General features: G+C 49.8%; 2 protein-coding genes across 2 annotated transcripts in view; one reads left to right on the top strand and one right to left on the bottom strand.

The window, feature by feature from the left end:
* The first annotated feature begins 3,344 nt into the window (after window positions 1–3,344).
* CIB2 (calcium and integrin binding family member 2) lies at window positions 3,345–9,399 on the top strand. The gene is made up of 4 exons (XM_007951832.2): window positions 3,345–3,449; window positions 5,309–5,456; window positions 8,709–8,904; window positions 9,378–9,399. Exons 1-4 carry the CDS (start codon window positions 3,381–3,383, stop codon window positions 9,397–9,399), a joined length of 435 nt encoding a protein of 144 aa, XP_007950023.2. The 5' UTR covers window positions 3,345–3,380.
* A 2,307-nt stretch (window positions 9,400–11,706) lies between these two features.
* Window positions 11,707–17,023, bottom strand: part of SH2D7 (SH2 domain containing 7) — a 12,223-nt gene continuing 6,906 nt past the window's right edge. The window contains exons 3-6 of the mRNA XM_007951831.1: window positions 14,956–15,121; window positions 14,449–14,661; window positions 12,331–12,990; window positions 11,707–11,757 (exon numbers count right to left, since the gene is read on the bottom strand). Of these exons, the coding sequence (XP_007950022.1) occupies window positions 11,707–11,757; window positions 12,331–12,990; window positions 14,449–14,661; window positions 14,956–15,121 (1,090 nt within the window). The remainder of the gene's footprint in view (window positions 11,758–12,330; window positions 12,991–14,448; window positions 14,662–14,955; window positions 15,122–17,023) is intronic.

Below are 17,023 nucleotides of genomic sequence, written 5' to 3'. Positions count from 1 at the left end.
TCAGGTTTTTTGTTTGTTTGTTTTTAATTCACTTTCTGACATAAACTTAGAAGCTTTCACTTTTTCCCCAATGCTCTGAGCAGTTTAAGTAGTTGTTGTTGTTACGTGCCATCGAGTCGGCCCCGACTCAGCGACCCCTCCTTGGGTTTCCGAAGCGGTATCACTACGGAAGTAGATGGCCCAACCTTCCTTCCAAGGAGTGGCTGGTGGTTTGAACCGCCAGCCTTCTGGTTAGCAGTCAAGTGCTCTAGGCACTACGCTACCAGAGCTCCCCAGTTTAAGTAGCATAGGCATTATTTCTGGTCCTGGAAGATCTAATAGGTCTAATATGTAAATCTTCATGAACTCAATGCCCGTTTTAGGGGAGTGGAGGGTGACACTCCCACAGTGATTTAGATTTTCAAATTCTCCTTGGGTCAAATGTGATCAGCTGTTTTCCTAAAACAAAACAAAACCTCAGGCTCACTTTGGTCATAGAGTTGTAAGAGATTTGTGTTGTGTGTACTGAGGCAGAGCTGGCCTTCCCATCCCAGAAAACACCCCCTCATTCCTGCCAAACCACCCACAACCCCATCCCCAAGTTACCCCCTTTCAGGGAGCCCTTGACACAGCAGGCAGCATGCTAATAGCTACCAGTTGAGTTCGGGGTGGTTGTGGTGCACACGGTTAAGTGCTTAGTTGCTTTTCTGGTTACCTAGTGCCACTCTGACAGAAATATACCACAAATGGGATGGCCTTAACAAACAGGAGTTTATTCTCTTACAGTTTGGAGGCTTTAAGTCCAAGTTCAAAGTGCCAGCCTCTAGGGGCTGGTTGAAAGCCCCTCAACCTTGGGGTCCAGCTCTGCCTCCTGCTCCTGGCCCACTGGAGCTAGAGGCATTTCTTCACTCAGACAGCTGCTGGCTGCTGAGGCTGAGAACCCCCAAGGTTGACAAGTAAAAAGGCACAGTCCAGATGTTACTAAAGCACATGGCAGGCCATTAATTCAAGTCCATTGTAAGTCCCAGGGTCAGCAGAGCATGGCAGGCTGCTGAACAATGACACAGCTACATGCAGGGTCCAAGAGTGCCATAAACTAGAGACCATTCCCAAGGCTTCTCCTTATATGCAGGAAGCAGACCACATCCCTAAGGCAGCTACTCAGCTGCTTGTGGTAGATCCCACCATGGAGTTGATTGCCACTCTTATCATGGGGAATAACTACCACCAGCTGCCCAGCCACTCAACCAGGCCCAGCCAAGTTGACACACAAACATAACTACCACAGCTGCTAACTGAAAGGTTGGCAGTTCAAGTTCACCCAGAGGCTCCTCAAAAGAAAGTCCTAGTGAGCTACTTCCAGAAAAAATCAGCCATTGTAAACCCTATGGAGTGCATTCTACTCTGACGTAACAGGGGTTGCCATGAGTTGGAATCAACTCAAAAGCAACTGATAATTTAATCCTCACAAGTGTGAGTAAAGTAAGCAGTCCTCCATTTTACTGATGGGAAAATTTATACCCAGACGAGTATCTGCTGACCCCTTCCTATTCAAAGAATAGGTTTTTGGTTCCTACCCCACCCCTCTTCAATACCACCTCCCCCCACCCCACCTACCAAGAAAAACTTGTGATTTTAGGCTCTTTTACTGGCGTGCATGACTGGGAAAGTGGGTTTGTGGCATTTTGCTTTGTGTTTACCCTGATGGATTTACCCTGTGGTCACTAAGGTAGCCTTATCTGCAGGTAAGAGCCAGGTGTTTGGAATCCAGAGGGCCTGAGTTCAAGTCCCAGTCTCACTGCTCATTGGCTCTGTAACCCTGGGCAGGCACTTCACCCCCTGAATCTCAAGTTTCCTCACCTGGAAAATAGAGGGGACTCATACCTATCTCTCAGGGTAGTTTGGGGATTAGATTAAGTAGAGTAATGCACATAGTAATTTGAAGAAGCTCTTGCTAAATAATGGCTGATGGTATTATCTGTGTGAGCTGGGTAGATAAATTAAACTCTGTTTTCTCTACCAGATAGGGTGAGACAGCAGGATGATCAGAATCGAGTAGGGTCTACTAGAGGGTTGGGTGATTATGCTGAAAGACCCCCAAGGATGGGCCTGGGACTATCATTGAGTCAAACCACATAGAAGACCAGAAGTGATCTGGTATTGAGGGTGTCAGGGTAGCACCAGGTCTGGGAGATATGGAGGTCACATCCCATCCAGTCTCCAGCAGCCCCATACCTCACCTTGGGTAAGTAAACCATCTCAGCCCCCAGTCAATACTCTTTGCAGTTTTCCCCCATCTGGCAGTAGTTCATGGATACAGTTTCATTTGAAATCAAGTTGTACTTGCCTTGGGGTAGGAGGAGGCTATTTTCATGGATCGGAGAGACCTGGACATGGGAACACAGTGCAAAGGACTAAACAGTGTGTGTGTGTGGGGGGGGCACTTCCAACTTGAGATGGAGTCAAGATGCCTCACATTCTTGAAGGTCTGCACAATGTCTTGGGGTGGGCTTGGGTTCCAGGCTTGGGGATTTCTGAGCACTGGGCTATTGAGTACGAGTAGGAGAGAGGAAGGGACAGGAGCCAGGGGACCTGACCCTTCAGGGCTTGGTCCTGATGGCTCCCATCTGGAGAGAGGTTGTGGATGGCACATTCACAGGGGCTTCTCGAGGACTGAGAGGGCTGCTGAGAGCTCCTCCAGAGACCCAACCCTCGAGGCCTACATTAGGGAGCCCAGGAACTGGACCAAGACTTCAGAAAGCAGAGACTCAGGAGTGGGGAGATAGCAGAAGCTGAAGGAGGAGGAATAGTTAAGTGTTTCTGCTCTGAATTTCCACAGTCCTGGGTTCCAGCTGAGGACCTTGATACTTTCTAGTTGTGTGGACTTGGACAAACCACTCTTAACCTCTTTAGCCCTCAGTTTGCTGAGTTGTAAACTGGGTTCACAGTGCATCAGCTGTGGGGAGGATTAAATGAGGTGAAGTATGTTAAGTGCTTACACAATGCCTGGCACACAGAAAACACTTATGAGAGCCCAAAGGGGAAAAAAAGATCTGACTGCAGGTCACCAGGGATGGAGATGTGGTGGTGGTGGTGGTGTGTGGTGGTGGTGGTGGTGTGTGTAGGTGGTGGAAGCAGGATCAGAACATAATCTGGTTATAAGCAGAGAGGCCTGGGCAGAACCCACATCACTTCCAAACCTCATACCCTTTGGGTGGAGCAGAAGGCCTCTCTGGGCCCTTCTCCAGCTCATGGCCAAGGAGAATCTCCAGCACCTGAAACAGAGGGTGCAGGTGAGGCAGCACCAGATCCCTTGTGGCTCGTCGCCTCCAATGCTTTTCCTCTGCTTCCCTGGCAGGCTCCATGCACGGTTCTACGAGCTGGCCCCCAACCTCGTCCCGATGGACTACAGGAAGAGCCCTATCGTCCACGTGCCCATGAGCCTCATCATCCAGATGCCAGAGCTCCGGGTATGGGAGGGGCCGTTGGGCGGGGCAGGTGGGTTGGGGGTGGTGGAAGGGGGTTGTCTACACCTCTGGGTGGGACAAAGCAGCAGGGGCATCACAACTCCAGCTCCATTCTTAGAGGCTGTGTGGCCTTGAGTGGTTCCTGAACCTCTCTGCCTCAGTTTCCCCATCTGTACTGTAACTAAATGAGCTGCATGTGTGGGTCTCGGTAGGGTACTATGGATTGGTGCTGCCCCAGGTCAGCTGAGCTCTTACCCTGTGCTCTCCTGCTGCCCCTTTGTTAAATGGCACCAGCCATTTAACCCTGTGTCTGTTTTTGAAGATAATTTTCCCTTCTCTCTGGCCCTGACCTCTCACTGAAGTCAGCATAATTATGGATAGCATCACTTCGCAAACTTCAACATGCACACAAATGACCCGGGTTCATATATATTTGAAATAAAAGTTTCATTTCATGAGTTCCTTACCTTTATTATTTATTTCAAACAATAATATTTGAATTTTATCTGAGTAATAGTATTCAGTGTAATTCAAGGTATTTATTATTTCAAATGTAAAACATTTGGGCCAAAGCTCCACGTTGCTGTAGGACTTTGCAAGTAGCCTTTGGCCAGGCCTGGGATGTGCAGCTGGGGTCAGAGCACCGCATAGCATCCTCTTGGGGCCTGGTTGTGAAGGTAACTTCAGTCGTGAGAGTCACGGAGTCCCAGTTACAGCCGTAGAGAAGTGCCCAGAATGGCAGAGAGGAGCTTGAGATCAGCTCAGAGGGTCACTGAGTGTGAGGCCCTCCTGAGTGGGGACCATGTGGTTTGCCTCTGAGTCCTCTCTTGTGGCCTGGGGCTGGGCACGGAGGGGTGCTAGGTCATTGGAGTAAGGAGAGGGGGTGCTGAGTGCTCTGGAATCAGAAAACAGAGTAGGTGGTGTGACTCCTTGGAGGAAGTGACATCAGAGAATTCATAGGAGATTGGCCCTAGCAGCACAGTGATTAAGCACTCAGCTGCTTACCAAATGGTTAGCAGTTTGAACTCACCAGTTACTCTATGGAAGAAAGATAAGGCAGTCTGCTTCCCTAAAGATTACAGCCTTGGAAACCCTATGGAGGCAGTTATACTCTGTCCCATAGGGTGGCTATGAGTTGGACTTGATGGCAACAGATTTGGAAGTTTGGTGTGGGTGATTGCTGGCTGGGGGTCTGAACCAGTGCTGTGGGTGTCACTGCCAAAACCTGGTCCAGTTAATTGATCCTTTGGATCCCTACTTCTACCTCCTGTAATCCTGGCCTGTAACTTCTGAGCTAGAGCTGCCTGTGCCCTGGGCTGTCGTCTTCACTTGCTAGGGACACAGCCCTGCACATCAAGGCAGGAAATTCCAGGCAGGAAACCTCAGATGCACCTCTGGGCAACAGACCAGTCCCTGCTCCACTTCAGGTGAGGCAATGCCTCCAGTGAGGACAAGTTGGATCAGCTAAGATTTTTATACTTACCTAACTGATACAATATGACGTAACTTAACACTTGCTAAGCTCTTATGTATGCCAGGCCTCATACCAACACTTGACATACTCTGAACTCATTAACTAAGAGGTGGTGAACCCACCAGCTGCTCTGCAGAACAAAGAGGTGGCAGTCGGCTTGTGTAAAGATTTACAGCCTTGGAATCCCTATGAGGACATTCTACTTCCTGTAGAGTCAGTATGCATTGGAATCAACTCCATAGCAATGAGTTTGGGGTTGACAGATGGGGAGATGAGGCTCAGAAGGATTAGGTCACTCAACCAAGTCACACAGGCTGAAGGCAGTCTGGCTCCAGAGCCTTCTCAGTTAATCTGCTCCCATGGTGGTTGCCATGGCTGTTTCCTTCAGGAGAATCCCTTCAAGGAAAGGATCGTGGAGGCCTTTTCTGAGGACGGCGAGGGGAACCTCACCTTCAATGACTTTGTTGACATGTTTTCCGTGCTCTGTGAATCAGCTCCCCGCGATCTCAAGGCAAACTACGCCTTCAAGATCTATGGTAACGAGGGTCTGAAGGAGCAGGGGCTGTGATGCTGAGGGTGGTGGCATTTGGGTCCTTTGGTCATCAGTTCTTGCTGTCTCCTCTCTGTAGGACTGAAAGTAGAGAGGCTGAAGAGCACCAGTTGGGTGGCCAATGAGGACCAACAGTACTGAAGGGGCATCCCGTGGGGGTTCCTGAGAGCAGAGGAGGGAGGGACTCAGTCCACCCAGCGTGAGAGTGGTTGGTAGGAGGAGAAGTCACATGAGTGACAGTTAAGCAGGGCCTGGGTGGATAAGAGGAGAGGTGGGGTGGGGGAGCAGCATGTGAAGACTCAGGAAATCAACAAAGTACAGGGCTTGATGACATGAGGAGGTTTGGAATGTGGTGGGACAAGGGAGCAGTTTGAGTTTGGAGAGGTAAATAGGGACCAGGCTTTGAGGAGCCAAAGATTTGGGACCTTGTGCTCAGCAAACTGGTGAACCCCTGCAGAATTTCGGATGGGAAAGGGGAGCTCTGTATTGGAGAAAGACCTCTCAGCAGCCTAGAGATATGAAAAGGAGAAGCCAGACTGAAACCAGGAGGCCTCACCATGGTGATGAGGCCAAGCTTCCAGAGCCTCATCTTCCAGACTGGGAGGGGTGCTCCTAGAGGCCCCTCTTCCCCACTGCTGCCAGAGATGGGGGGGGGGGCATCCCACAGGCCACCAGAGGGCGCCAGAGCGTCATGAAGCACATTATTATCCCACACTAGGAGACCCACACTCACAGAGCTCATACCCTGTGCTGTCCTGTGAGCCTGGCAGGTCTATGGGGACTGGTGTTAAATCCTCAGACAGTCCTCAGATGGTGACTCAGATGGGCCTGGGACCTATCCTGATCCAGAGGCATCAAGGACAAGTCAAACCAAGGCCCCTTCCTTAGCACCTTTGCTCAATAATGGATCACAAGCCTATGGGGACTATCTAGTTGTGCATTATCAAGTCTATTCCAATTCATAGCAAACCCATAGGAAAGAATAGAACTGCTGCATAGGGTTTCCTAGGTGTAATATTTACAGGAGCAGATGGCAGGTCTTTTCTCCCACGGCCACTAGTGGGTTAGAGCTACCAACCTTTTAGTTAGTAGCCAGGTGTTCCTATGGGGACTATACCTGGCTTTTTTTTCATTTTATAGTTTTCCTATGTTTGTTTCAGAGGACTTTGGTTTATATAGATGCTTTGGTGGCATAGTGCCTAAGGCATTTGACTGCTAACTAGAAGGTTGGTGGTTCAAATCCACCAGCTGCTCCATGGAAAGAAGATGGGCAATCTACCTCTGTAAAGATTTACCACCTTAGAAACCCAATAGGGGTTGCTATGAGTCAGAATCGACTCAGTGGCAGTGAGTTTGGTTATTTGATTTGGATTTTATACATCTGTGCACTCCCATTGTGTTTGCTTATCAGAAAGACAGTGCCTACCTTGTCCACCTTCGGTAAACTATATCTGCACAACTATGTGAAAAGCTCTTCAGATTCCACCCATCTTCTCCCCAGTCTCTGACTCCCCAGGCATAGCTCCTAGGAAAGGTGATTGTCTACCAGAGAGGAGGAAGGGCAGAGCAGTAGGGCAGGCAGCTCTGGAAGAGGCAGCAGGAGAATCATAGCTCCCTTGCCTCCTTGAGCTAGAGGGTGGAATAGGGAAGGAAGGGCTGCTAGGACTTTGGGATCTGGGCTCTGAGCTCTAGAAAAGCCCTTTCTGAGCCTCAGTTTCCTCATACAGAATGGACACAAGAATCCTCATCTTGCCAACCCTACAAGAATCCATCCATCCGTCTGTCCATCCACCCATCGTATCCATCCATTGATCCATCCATCCATCCAGTAGATATTCCTGGAGAACCTACTGTGTGCCACTCTGGGGACAGAGATGAGTCCTACCTAATTTCTACCCCAGAAATGTTCACAGGCCAGTGCAGGAGATGGACAGTGTAGAGTACTGGTCATGAGCTCGGGCTCTAGGGTCCAACACTGACCAGGACCTCAGTAGGTTACTCATCCTTTCCAAGTCTCAGTTCATTCATCTGTATAGTGGCGATTCTAATGGTACCTATCTAATAAAATGATTTTGAAATTTAAATGAGAGTATTTAACACTCTCAGGCACAGAGAGGGCTCAGTAACATTAACAGCTAGGATCTTCATCACACCATTAATGCCAGGATTTGATCAGTGGGTGAGGGGATGGAGGGGCTCAGCGGGGGAGCCCCTAAATCTAAGAAGCCCCTTTCTCCAGGAGCTGATGTTTCAGCAGAGACTTGAAGGATGAACAGAAATTTGCTGGACAGATAGATGGGAAGGGCACCTACCCCAGGCATGTGCAAAGACCTGGTTGGTGAGTTGAAAATGGTAAAGGAGGAAGTTAAATTCACCACAGTGAGCTTGCACACAGCTCAGGTCTCTGAGCCATATGGCAGTGATAGTGCCTTTTGCCAAGTAGAATTAAACCATGTTCCCTGCTGTGTGTGCACAAAGGTCAGACACAAGGCCTGTTCCTAATGAGTTTCTGAGTCTCCTGACCCCACTTGTCTGACTCGGGGCCTGTCCAAGGCAGTGTGGTATAGTTAAGAAGATAAGATAGGGAAGTGGGAAGAGAGCTGTTACATTGTGGGGAGTTGCAGTCAATGTCATGAGACAAAATATGTACGAACTGCTGTATGGAAAATAAATTTGCTCTGTAAACTTTAACCCAAATCACAATAAAAATTAAAAAAAAAAAAAAAGATATTATGGGCCTTACAGTCAAAAAAGGCCCAGGTCAGGATCCCTGCTCCAACTCTTGAGCAGCTGTTAGACCTTGATTAAGTCACTTGGCCTGTCTGGGCCTTGGTTTCCTTGGACGTAGAGGTAAAATACAGTCCATTGTGGGGTTAGGCCAGGAGGGCCATTTGGTCTGGGCCTGAAATTCCCAGGGAGCCTCAGATTTGAACCCTTGAGCTGTCTCAGGATGAGACTGTGAATACTGCCAATGTGGTTTTTATTTTTTTGTGAGTTGCTGTGAAGGCTAATTTGTTGGATGTGGGTGTTCAAGATATGCTTTGGGGGTACTGAGGCCTCTCCCCTACGTGGACTGGGATCAGTATCCCCACAGTGTATGTAGAGATGCTTTGTGGACTCCGAAGGTTTGGTGGGGATATCAGGTATGACCAGCTTAGAGGAAGACGTGATGAAGGCCAGGTCCCTTGGAATCCCTGAGGAGACCTGGACCTGGCTTGAGAATCTCCAACTTCCACAGACTTCAACACTGACAACTTCATCTGCAAGGAGGATTTGGAGATGACACTGGCCCGGCTCACCAAGTCGGAGCTGGACGAGGAAGAGGTGGTGCTCGTGTGCGACAAGGTCATCGAAGAGGCTGACCTGGATGGCGATGGCAAGCTGGGCTTTGCTGACTTTGAGGACATGATCGCCAAGGCCCCTGACTTTCTCAGGTGTCACCACCCAGAGGGGCTGGGCTAGGGCAAGACAAGCCTGATTGTGGGGCCACAGCCAGACAGTCTGGCCTCCTGGGACCCCAAGAGGGATGAGGCCCTTGTCACTCACTGCTCATGACAGCAGTGGTGCCAAGCAGACCTTATGCAGGCCAGAGGCAGGAGGGTTGGCTCCCCTCGATGTGTGACTAGGAAGTCCCTTTTCTCCTGCAGGGCCTAGGCTCTCAGTATATGAATAATAAAGACCTGGGGTCTTTTGGTTATGATTGGGGAGCTAGAATCCCTAAGGACAGTGGGTCCTTCAAGCCTGATCCACACAAGAACCCTGGCTCATTCCCTCAGCATTGATTAACTAGGGGATCTCTCTGCAGGGTTCCTTAAGGAATTGGGGTAGGTTAGGCTGAGGGCCTGGTTTGCTTTTTTTCACCCACTTAATCCAGGGCCTCTCACCCTCTCTATCATTCTCTTTCCAGCACGTTCCATGTCCGGATCTGAGAACATTGCTGAGGCCACAGGGGCCTGGAAGCCCAACATCTAGCCCTGCTGTCTATATGGATGTGATCTCCAGGCTTCCCAGGAAAGGAGCTTTGGCCTTGACCTCTGGGGTCTATACTAATGAACATTTCCTGTAGCCCTTCAGCAAAAAAACAAAAAACAAACAAACAAAAAAACTTTAACCAGGGAAGGGGGGATGTGAGGAGTAGGTCTCTTCCCAGGCCCCCTGTGGTCTGGACCAAGGACCCGTGGCCCCTGTAGGCTCTCTGCTCCACCACCTTCCCCCAACTCCATTGCTAAAGGTTGTGGGGGATGCTCGCTCACTTGTCCAAGTGCTGGGCAAATAGCCTGGTTACCCAGAGCAGAGTGCAAAAAGGGGGACTGGCAGGAACAGGATTTTAATGAGCTATGCAATCTCTCTCCAGAACCCAAGGCTAGGCCACACTTCACCCCCCTGCCTGCTCCCCATCTCCCTGCCTCCCAATGTGAAGCTGTGTGAACAGTGGGTCTAAGGGCTCTGCCCCTGTCTCTGCCTCCAGGTTGTGAGCACCACCACATCTACCCTTCCCAGTAATATGCAGTCCTTGCTGTCCATAGATTTGTGAATTCCTGGTAGTAAGGCAGATACTCTCTTAGTGTCTGCCAATGTTAGGAAGTATGGTACCTTTTCTCCCAATCCTTGAAATCCCATCATTAGTGCTTCACCTCTCAGGGCTAAGCATTGCCCTCCCCCATTAGGCACTAAATTGTTTTCAATGCTGGTACCTTTGGGAGGAGAACTCATCTGTGCCCCAGATCTCTATGTAAACCCCGCAAAGGACATAGGGTGAGAATTGTCTCCACTCCCTTCATAACATAATTACAGTTAACACAGAACACCAGCCATGTGTCAGACACAAGGATAGCTGCTTTACTACCAATCCTTACAACCCCCACCCCCTGCCCCGCTGAGACAGGTACACTTAGAATTCCATTTTTTCAGAGGGAGAAGCTGCAGAGTGAAGAGACAGCAGAGGACAGATTTTCCCACAAATGTGAATGGCACCTTCTCAGTCCAGGGGCTGGGCCAGGGTGCCTGTGGTGTCTGATGCTGGTCAGTTCTGTTTTCCACTTCCTGGGCCTGGGGGCAGTAGGGGCAGCAGGCCAATTGCTCATCCTTATGGAGGTAGGGATTCATGTATAAGAGGGGAAGTGAGGACAAAACAGGAAGGATCCACAGGGGAGGAGAGTTAGGAAGCAGCCTGGCCTGAGGGAATGGCTTTAGGAAAAGGACTGAGGCTGTGTCCAGGGCTGGTCTTTTAGGTTTCTTGGAGGTCAGAGCCACCAGATTGGGGCTAGGTCTCATGGGAAGGGTCTGGAGGCCATGCCTAAAGGCTATAACGGCCTGGAGGAAGAGGCTAGGCAAGGGTGACTTAGTTAGATAGTGGTGACCACAAGTGCCCTCTGGCTGGCTCCAGAAACCACCCCAGACTGACCTGGCTTGAACCTGCCTTACTAAGTGCTATCTATCCAGGCCCTGCCCTGTTGTGTGACCCTAAGTATATTGATGCTCCTCTCTGGACCTCAGTTTCCCCATCTGCAGCACAAAGAGGTTGGACTGGATAACCCTTAGAGTCTGCTAGCTCACGTGGTGAGACTGGTACAAAGGCAGAAGGCAGAGAGGAGCTGAGGTGATGGTCCCTGGGAGCCGGGCCTAATTCAGGATGAGAACAGTTACCTGGGTGACCACTTTTGCTGCCCTTTCCCATGGCTTCTTGCCCTAGTCACCATGGGGCAGGAGCAAGAGCTGTGACTTGTGGGCCTCCTCTCCTTCCTGCTGATAGGACCCAAGGAAGAGAACTGGCTTTGGTCTCAAGAGCCATGGCAGGAAGTGTCTCAACCAGTTAGGAAGATTCTGTCCTAGCACAGGGCTCATCACGTGCTCGGTAAATGTTCAGTGAGCACATGGATGGAAGAGTAGAAGGCAAGCCTAGTCTATCAGTCCAGGCCTCAGCAGGTCCATCTGGGACATGGAGGTAATGAACCCTGTCAGTCCCCACTCTTCTTGAGCCTTGGTTGCCTCCTTTGGGTGGGTGGCAGGCACTAGGGAAGCAGAGCACAGCCATGGACTGCAGACAGCTGAAAGGCCCCCTCCTGCTGCTTCTTCAGGTAGCCATCTGGGCTGTGTCTCTGAGCCTGGATCCAGGGCAGGCTGGTTGGGTCTGAGGATCTGAGTCTTCAGGTGAGTTGGGAGCTTTCTCATAGCTTCCGGCACAGCTCAGGTACCAGGAGACCCACTTGTGTAGGCTGCTGGAAGCTAGACCTTCCTCAGAATTTGTGCTTCTTGTCTGTGAAGAAGAGCCTCCGGAGCTTGTCAGGCTGCAAGGGGGGAGAAGGTGCTGGGTCTAGGTCCCTGGACAGGGATGGAGAGACCCAGGCTCAGAGGGTCTGTCTGCATTCACTTGAGGGGGTAGAGGGAGGAAATGAGGCCAAGTTGGAATACTAATGGTTACTTCCACCTCTTCCCACAAGCCTCTCAAAGTGCCTGAAATGGCACCATCAGACCTCTGGGTCTGGATTAAGCATCTGCCCTCTTCTGACTAAGGAGCCTAAGGGGAAGGAAAGGCCTAGAAAGGAGAATGGAATAAATATCAAGCTCCAGGTGTCCCACCCCTCAGAGTTCTCTGGCCCAACTGGGGGCCGCAGGATACTCTAATGTCCTACTCAGGGTGGAGGTGGGACTGTAAATGGGGCCACCAGGGATAGGAGAGGACATGGGACTTTGCAGCCAGGGAAAGAGCAGACATGGATGCCCCATCCTCTATTCACATCTGGCAGCCACCTCTCCCATCACCACCAGACGAAGGATATAATTCTGGGCACTGGCAGAGACCTGGCTTGCCCTGGTTGACAGCCACAGGTCCACCACCTCTCTCTACCCATGGAGCCTACCTTATGTGTCCGTCCAGTCTCCTTGCTCTTGACTGCTGGAATTTGCTCATAGGTGTTCCCGGGCTCTGGGATCCTCTCGTAGCCATATTCTGTGGGCCCTGAAAGCTTGCTGTAGGTGAGACTGGCCCCAGGATGTGGGGGCCTGGCAGGGTAAGCCCAGCAGTCTGGGATCTGCTCGTAGGTATCACCTTTTTCGTTTGGCCCATCCCTGGTCTGCTGCAGGGGGCCTGTTGTCCCAGTGAGCTCATAGGTGTCTGCAGAGCTGTTCTGGGAGCAGGGCTGAGCCTTGTGGTTCAGCATTAGAGAGCCCTGGCTCCAGGTCACAGCTGGAGATCCCAGGCCCTCAGAACTTGGGGGTAGGAGGAACCCCCAGGATGTGGGAGATACTGTTGGGTCTGGGCTCATCCCAGCAAGAGCAGGCCCAGGGCCATCAGGCCTGTTGTGGCCTCCATCTGAAAGTCTCCCCAGGTCCTCCCTGGTTGGGGAGCAGGTCTGGCGGCCAGCAAGAACTGCCCCCTGCCTGCTAGACACCTCTGTGCGCAGGCCTAGCTGGGCCTGGTTCATCTTCCTCAGGTCTGCATAGATGATGTCATTGGGGCCTTCTCCTTCGTCCAGGAGGGAGGTACTTCTCTCAGGCTGCAGGGGCACCCTGATGGAGGTCTGGAGAGACAGGGACAGAGAACCTCTTAAGGAGGCCCTCAGGTGAACAGAAGCTCTCTCAGGTAAGCTGAAGCCTCCTATCTCAGCCTCACTTTACCTGATTGTTGCATACTGGGTTTGGACACATGACATTGAGAGTCCATGCCAACACTCATGTTCTAGGCTCTGAATAAGGTCCTTATCTCATCAGCTCTACCTCCCACCAAGTGCATCCAGCCTGGTTCCTCCCCCTCCAGTAAAGTATGCTGGTCTCTCAGAGGCCCCTGAACCCACTTATTCACTGGTCCCTCCCCCACCAGAACGGCCTGCCCCAATTCAGTATTCATTCAATAAATATTTAGTGCTGACTGTATGCCAGACACTGTCCTAGGTAGTAAGGACCTAGTGGTGAGCCAGACCAACTTGGGGACTTAGCATTCTAATCTGAGAGCTAGGCAATGCACCACTCTGTTTCATAATATAGTACGGTTTGCAATAATACACAATATTATATCATATGGGAGCTCTGGTGGCATAGTGCCTAAGGCATTTGACTGCTAACCAGAAGGCTGATGGTTCGAACCCACCAGCCACTCCTTGGAAGGAAGGTTGGGCAATCTACTTCCATAGTGCTACTGCCTTGGAAACCCAAGGACAGGTTGCTATGAGTTGGATCCGACTCCATAGCAGTGCATCGCATTGTGTTGTATATCATCATACAGTGTCAGGTTGTGACCAGTGCTGTGAAGAAGACAGGGTAAGGGGATAGAGAGAATGACAGGTGGGAGGGAGGATATTTAAACCAAGATTGGAATGAAGTAAGATTGTGAGGATGCTGACATCTAGTGGGAAGAACCCCCCCCCCCAGGCAGAAGGTACATGTGCAAAGACCCTAAGGTGGGAGTGAGCTTTGTGTGTTCAAGGAGGATCCAGATGGCCAGTGAGGCTAGAGAAGAAAAAGAAAAAGGGAGAGGTAACACTACATTTAGCGAAGGTCATATGGATCCTGGTGAATATTTTGGAAGGGAGAAGCCCTTGGCATACTGTGATCTGATATAAAGAAAAATTCTGAGTCCCTCGCGTGAGGTGCTATAGAGGAGAATAAAGTATTGACTCACAGGCACCCTGCTCTGTAGTTTACAATGGATCTTCAGTCATTTTATATCCTTTCATTCAAACCTCATAGCAATTTTGGGAATGGTAAACTGCTGCTCGGAGAGATCAAGTGACTTGCCCAAAATCACACAGCTAAAAGTTGGTGAAGCCAAGGCTTGAACCAAACCCAGCTGACCAGAGGCAGGCCATAAGTGTGGGTGAACCCCTGAGCCATTCCAAGCTGGGACTATCCTTCTCTTGACCTGGTACTCACTATCCGAAGCCTAAGGGGACTGGCCAGCAGGATTTCTCAGGCCTGACTGTGGGTACTTAAGTTCCTGCACTGGCAACCCTGACCTTGGGGGGCCCCAGAACCCTCCTCACCTCCTTGGTTTCCTCCTCAGAGAGGTTTCTGGGACTTGAAGCAAGCGTCTTCTTTGTGTGGAGGAAGGAAACTTGGGGCTTTGGAGCAGGGCAGTGGCTGGCGGCCTTGTCTGGGGCAACCATTGGGGACACCATGGCAGGTTGACTTTCCAGGCCTGGGTTGGTCTGGTGGAGGCCCACAGTGACGGCATCATACAGATCATTGTCCTCTAGCTGGGGACAAGGGGCACGGTAGGCACGTGGTCATACACCCCAGGCCACCCTCCAGTTGCCTATCAGAGACTTCTGGAGAGGGACTGAGACATTCTCACAAGGTCCCTCAGGTAAGCCTTAGATAAGCTGCTGCCTTGGTCTTCCCTTTTCAAACAGGACCCACAGTCCTGCACTGAATGCCCCCAGATGGCAGTAAATAGGGAAAGTGAGAAAAGGCTTATGTCCGAATGACAGACATCCTGGACATGGGCACCCTGCCCCACCACCCTCATCCTAGGGAAGAGGGATGCCTACCCGTGGGCAGGCAGCAGCCAGGGTCTCCCCGAAGGGCTCAAACTGCACCTCCTGGTAATGGTGCAGGAGCTCAGCCAGGGTGCTGTGGCTCTGGGTGTCCCCTGAGATGAGGTAGCGTCGGTTTCGGAGCTGGTTGATGACAAAATGCCGGCAGCGGTCACTGCCCCTAGAACACAAGGACTTGTGGCCTGGAGCTACTAGCCAAGGGCAACCTAGCCTTAAGCTCTGAGCCTGAATGAAGGGGGAGGGCCAACCTGGGACAGCACTCCCCCACTTGGAGCCTTGGTGCGTGTCTCTGAAAAGTGGAATTGGTATCTGGCGAGCCCAGTCTTTCAGGGCAGTTGTGAAGACTCAGTGACCTAAGGTTTTCAGATCTTAGGGCCCTGAGTTCCTGGGAAGTACCTAGGCCTTCTCTGGTGGGGTCTAGGGTGAGGCAAGTGAGACATTCCCATTGGACACAAAATTGAAAGAGGTGCCAACAGAAAATCAGCAATCAAGATAATATTGATCAAACATGCAATCAAGATGCATTGATAATTACTGGGAATGTGAGAATTGGAAACAAAGAAGAGGATGACTAGTTGGGAAATATGGCCTGTGATAGAAATGATACCAGAGATCCATGATAGAATTTTCTAAGACTAACAACCTATTCATTGGAAATGCCTTTTTCCAACAACAAAAAAGGTGACTATCCATGTGAACCTTGCCAGATGGAAAACACAGGAATCAAATAGACTACATCTGTGAAAAGAGATGATGGAGAAGCTCAATATTATCAGTCAAAACAAGGGTGGGGCCATCTGTGGAAAAGAGCATCAACTGCTCATATGCAAATTCAGGTTGAAGCTGAAGAAAATTAAAACAAGTCCACAAGAGCTAAAGTACAACTGTGAGTATATCCCACCTAAATTCAGAGACCATCTCAAGAACAGATTCGACACTTTGAACACTGATGACCAAAGACCAGGCGAGTTGTGGGGTGACATCAAGATATCATACATAAAGAAAGCAAAAGTTCATTAAAAAGAAAAAAAAAAGACCAAAATGGCTATCAGGAGAGATTCTGAAACTTTCTCTTAAACAGAGAGTAGCTAAAGCAAAAGGACAAAATAATGAAATAAAAAAGCTGAACAGAAGATGTCAAAGGGCAGCTTGAGAAGACAAAAATAAAGTTATTATAAGGAAATGTGCAAAGACCTGGAGTTAGAAAACCATAAGGGAAGAACATGCTTAGCATTTCTTAAGCTGAAAGAACTCATAATAATAATAATCAAGTCTTAAATTGCAATTTTGAAGGATTCTATAGGCAAAATGGGAGCTCTGGTAGCATAGTGGCTAAGACACTTCCCTGCTAACCAGACGGCTGGCAGTTCAAACCCACCAGCCACTCCTCAGAAGGAAGGTTGGTCAATCCTACTTCCGTAGTGACACTGCCTCGGAAACTCAAGGAGGGGTCGCTATGAGTCGGGTTTGACTCGACGGCACATAACAACAACAACAACAATAGGCAAAATACTGAATAATGTAGGAAGCACCGAAAGAAGATGGAAGGAATATACAATCACTGCACCACAAAGAATTGGTCAACTTTCAGCCATTTCAGGAGGTAGCAAATGTTAAAGAACTGATGGTATTGAAGGAAGAAGCCCAAGCTGCACTGAAGGCAGTGGCAAAAAATAAGATTCCAGACAGTGTTGGAATTCCAACTGAGATGTTGCAACAACTGGATGCGATACTGGAAGCACTCACTCATCTATGCCAAGATATTTGGAAGACAGCTACCTGGCCAACCAACTAGATGAGACCCATATTTATGCCCATTCTAAAAAAGGTAATCCAACAGGATGTGGAAATTATCAAATAATAGCATTAACATCATACATAATTAAAGTCTTCCTGAAGATAATTAAAAAACAGTTGTAGCAGTACATCAACAGGGAACTGCCAGAAGTTCAAGCTAGATTCAGAATAGGATGCGGGGCAAGGGATATCAATGCTGATGTCAGCTGGATCTTGGAATACCAGGAAGAGCTTTACCTGTGGTTTTTTTTTTTTTTTTTTTTTT

Source organism: Orycteropus afer, unplaced genomic scaffold, assembly GCF_000298275.1.
Source record: "Orycteropus afer afer isolate SDZICR_OR568_19922 unplaced genomic scaffold, OryAfe1.0 scaffold00313, whole genome shotgun sequence".
Taxonomy (NCBI): Eukaryota; Metazoa; Chordata; class Mammalia; order Tubulidentata; family Orycteropodidae; genus Orycteropus; species Orycteropus afer.
This window is presented reverse-complemented; position numbering and strand designations above follow the sequence as displayed.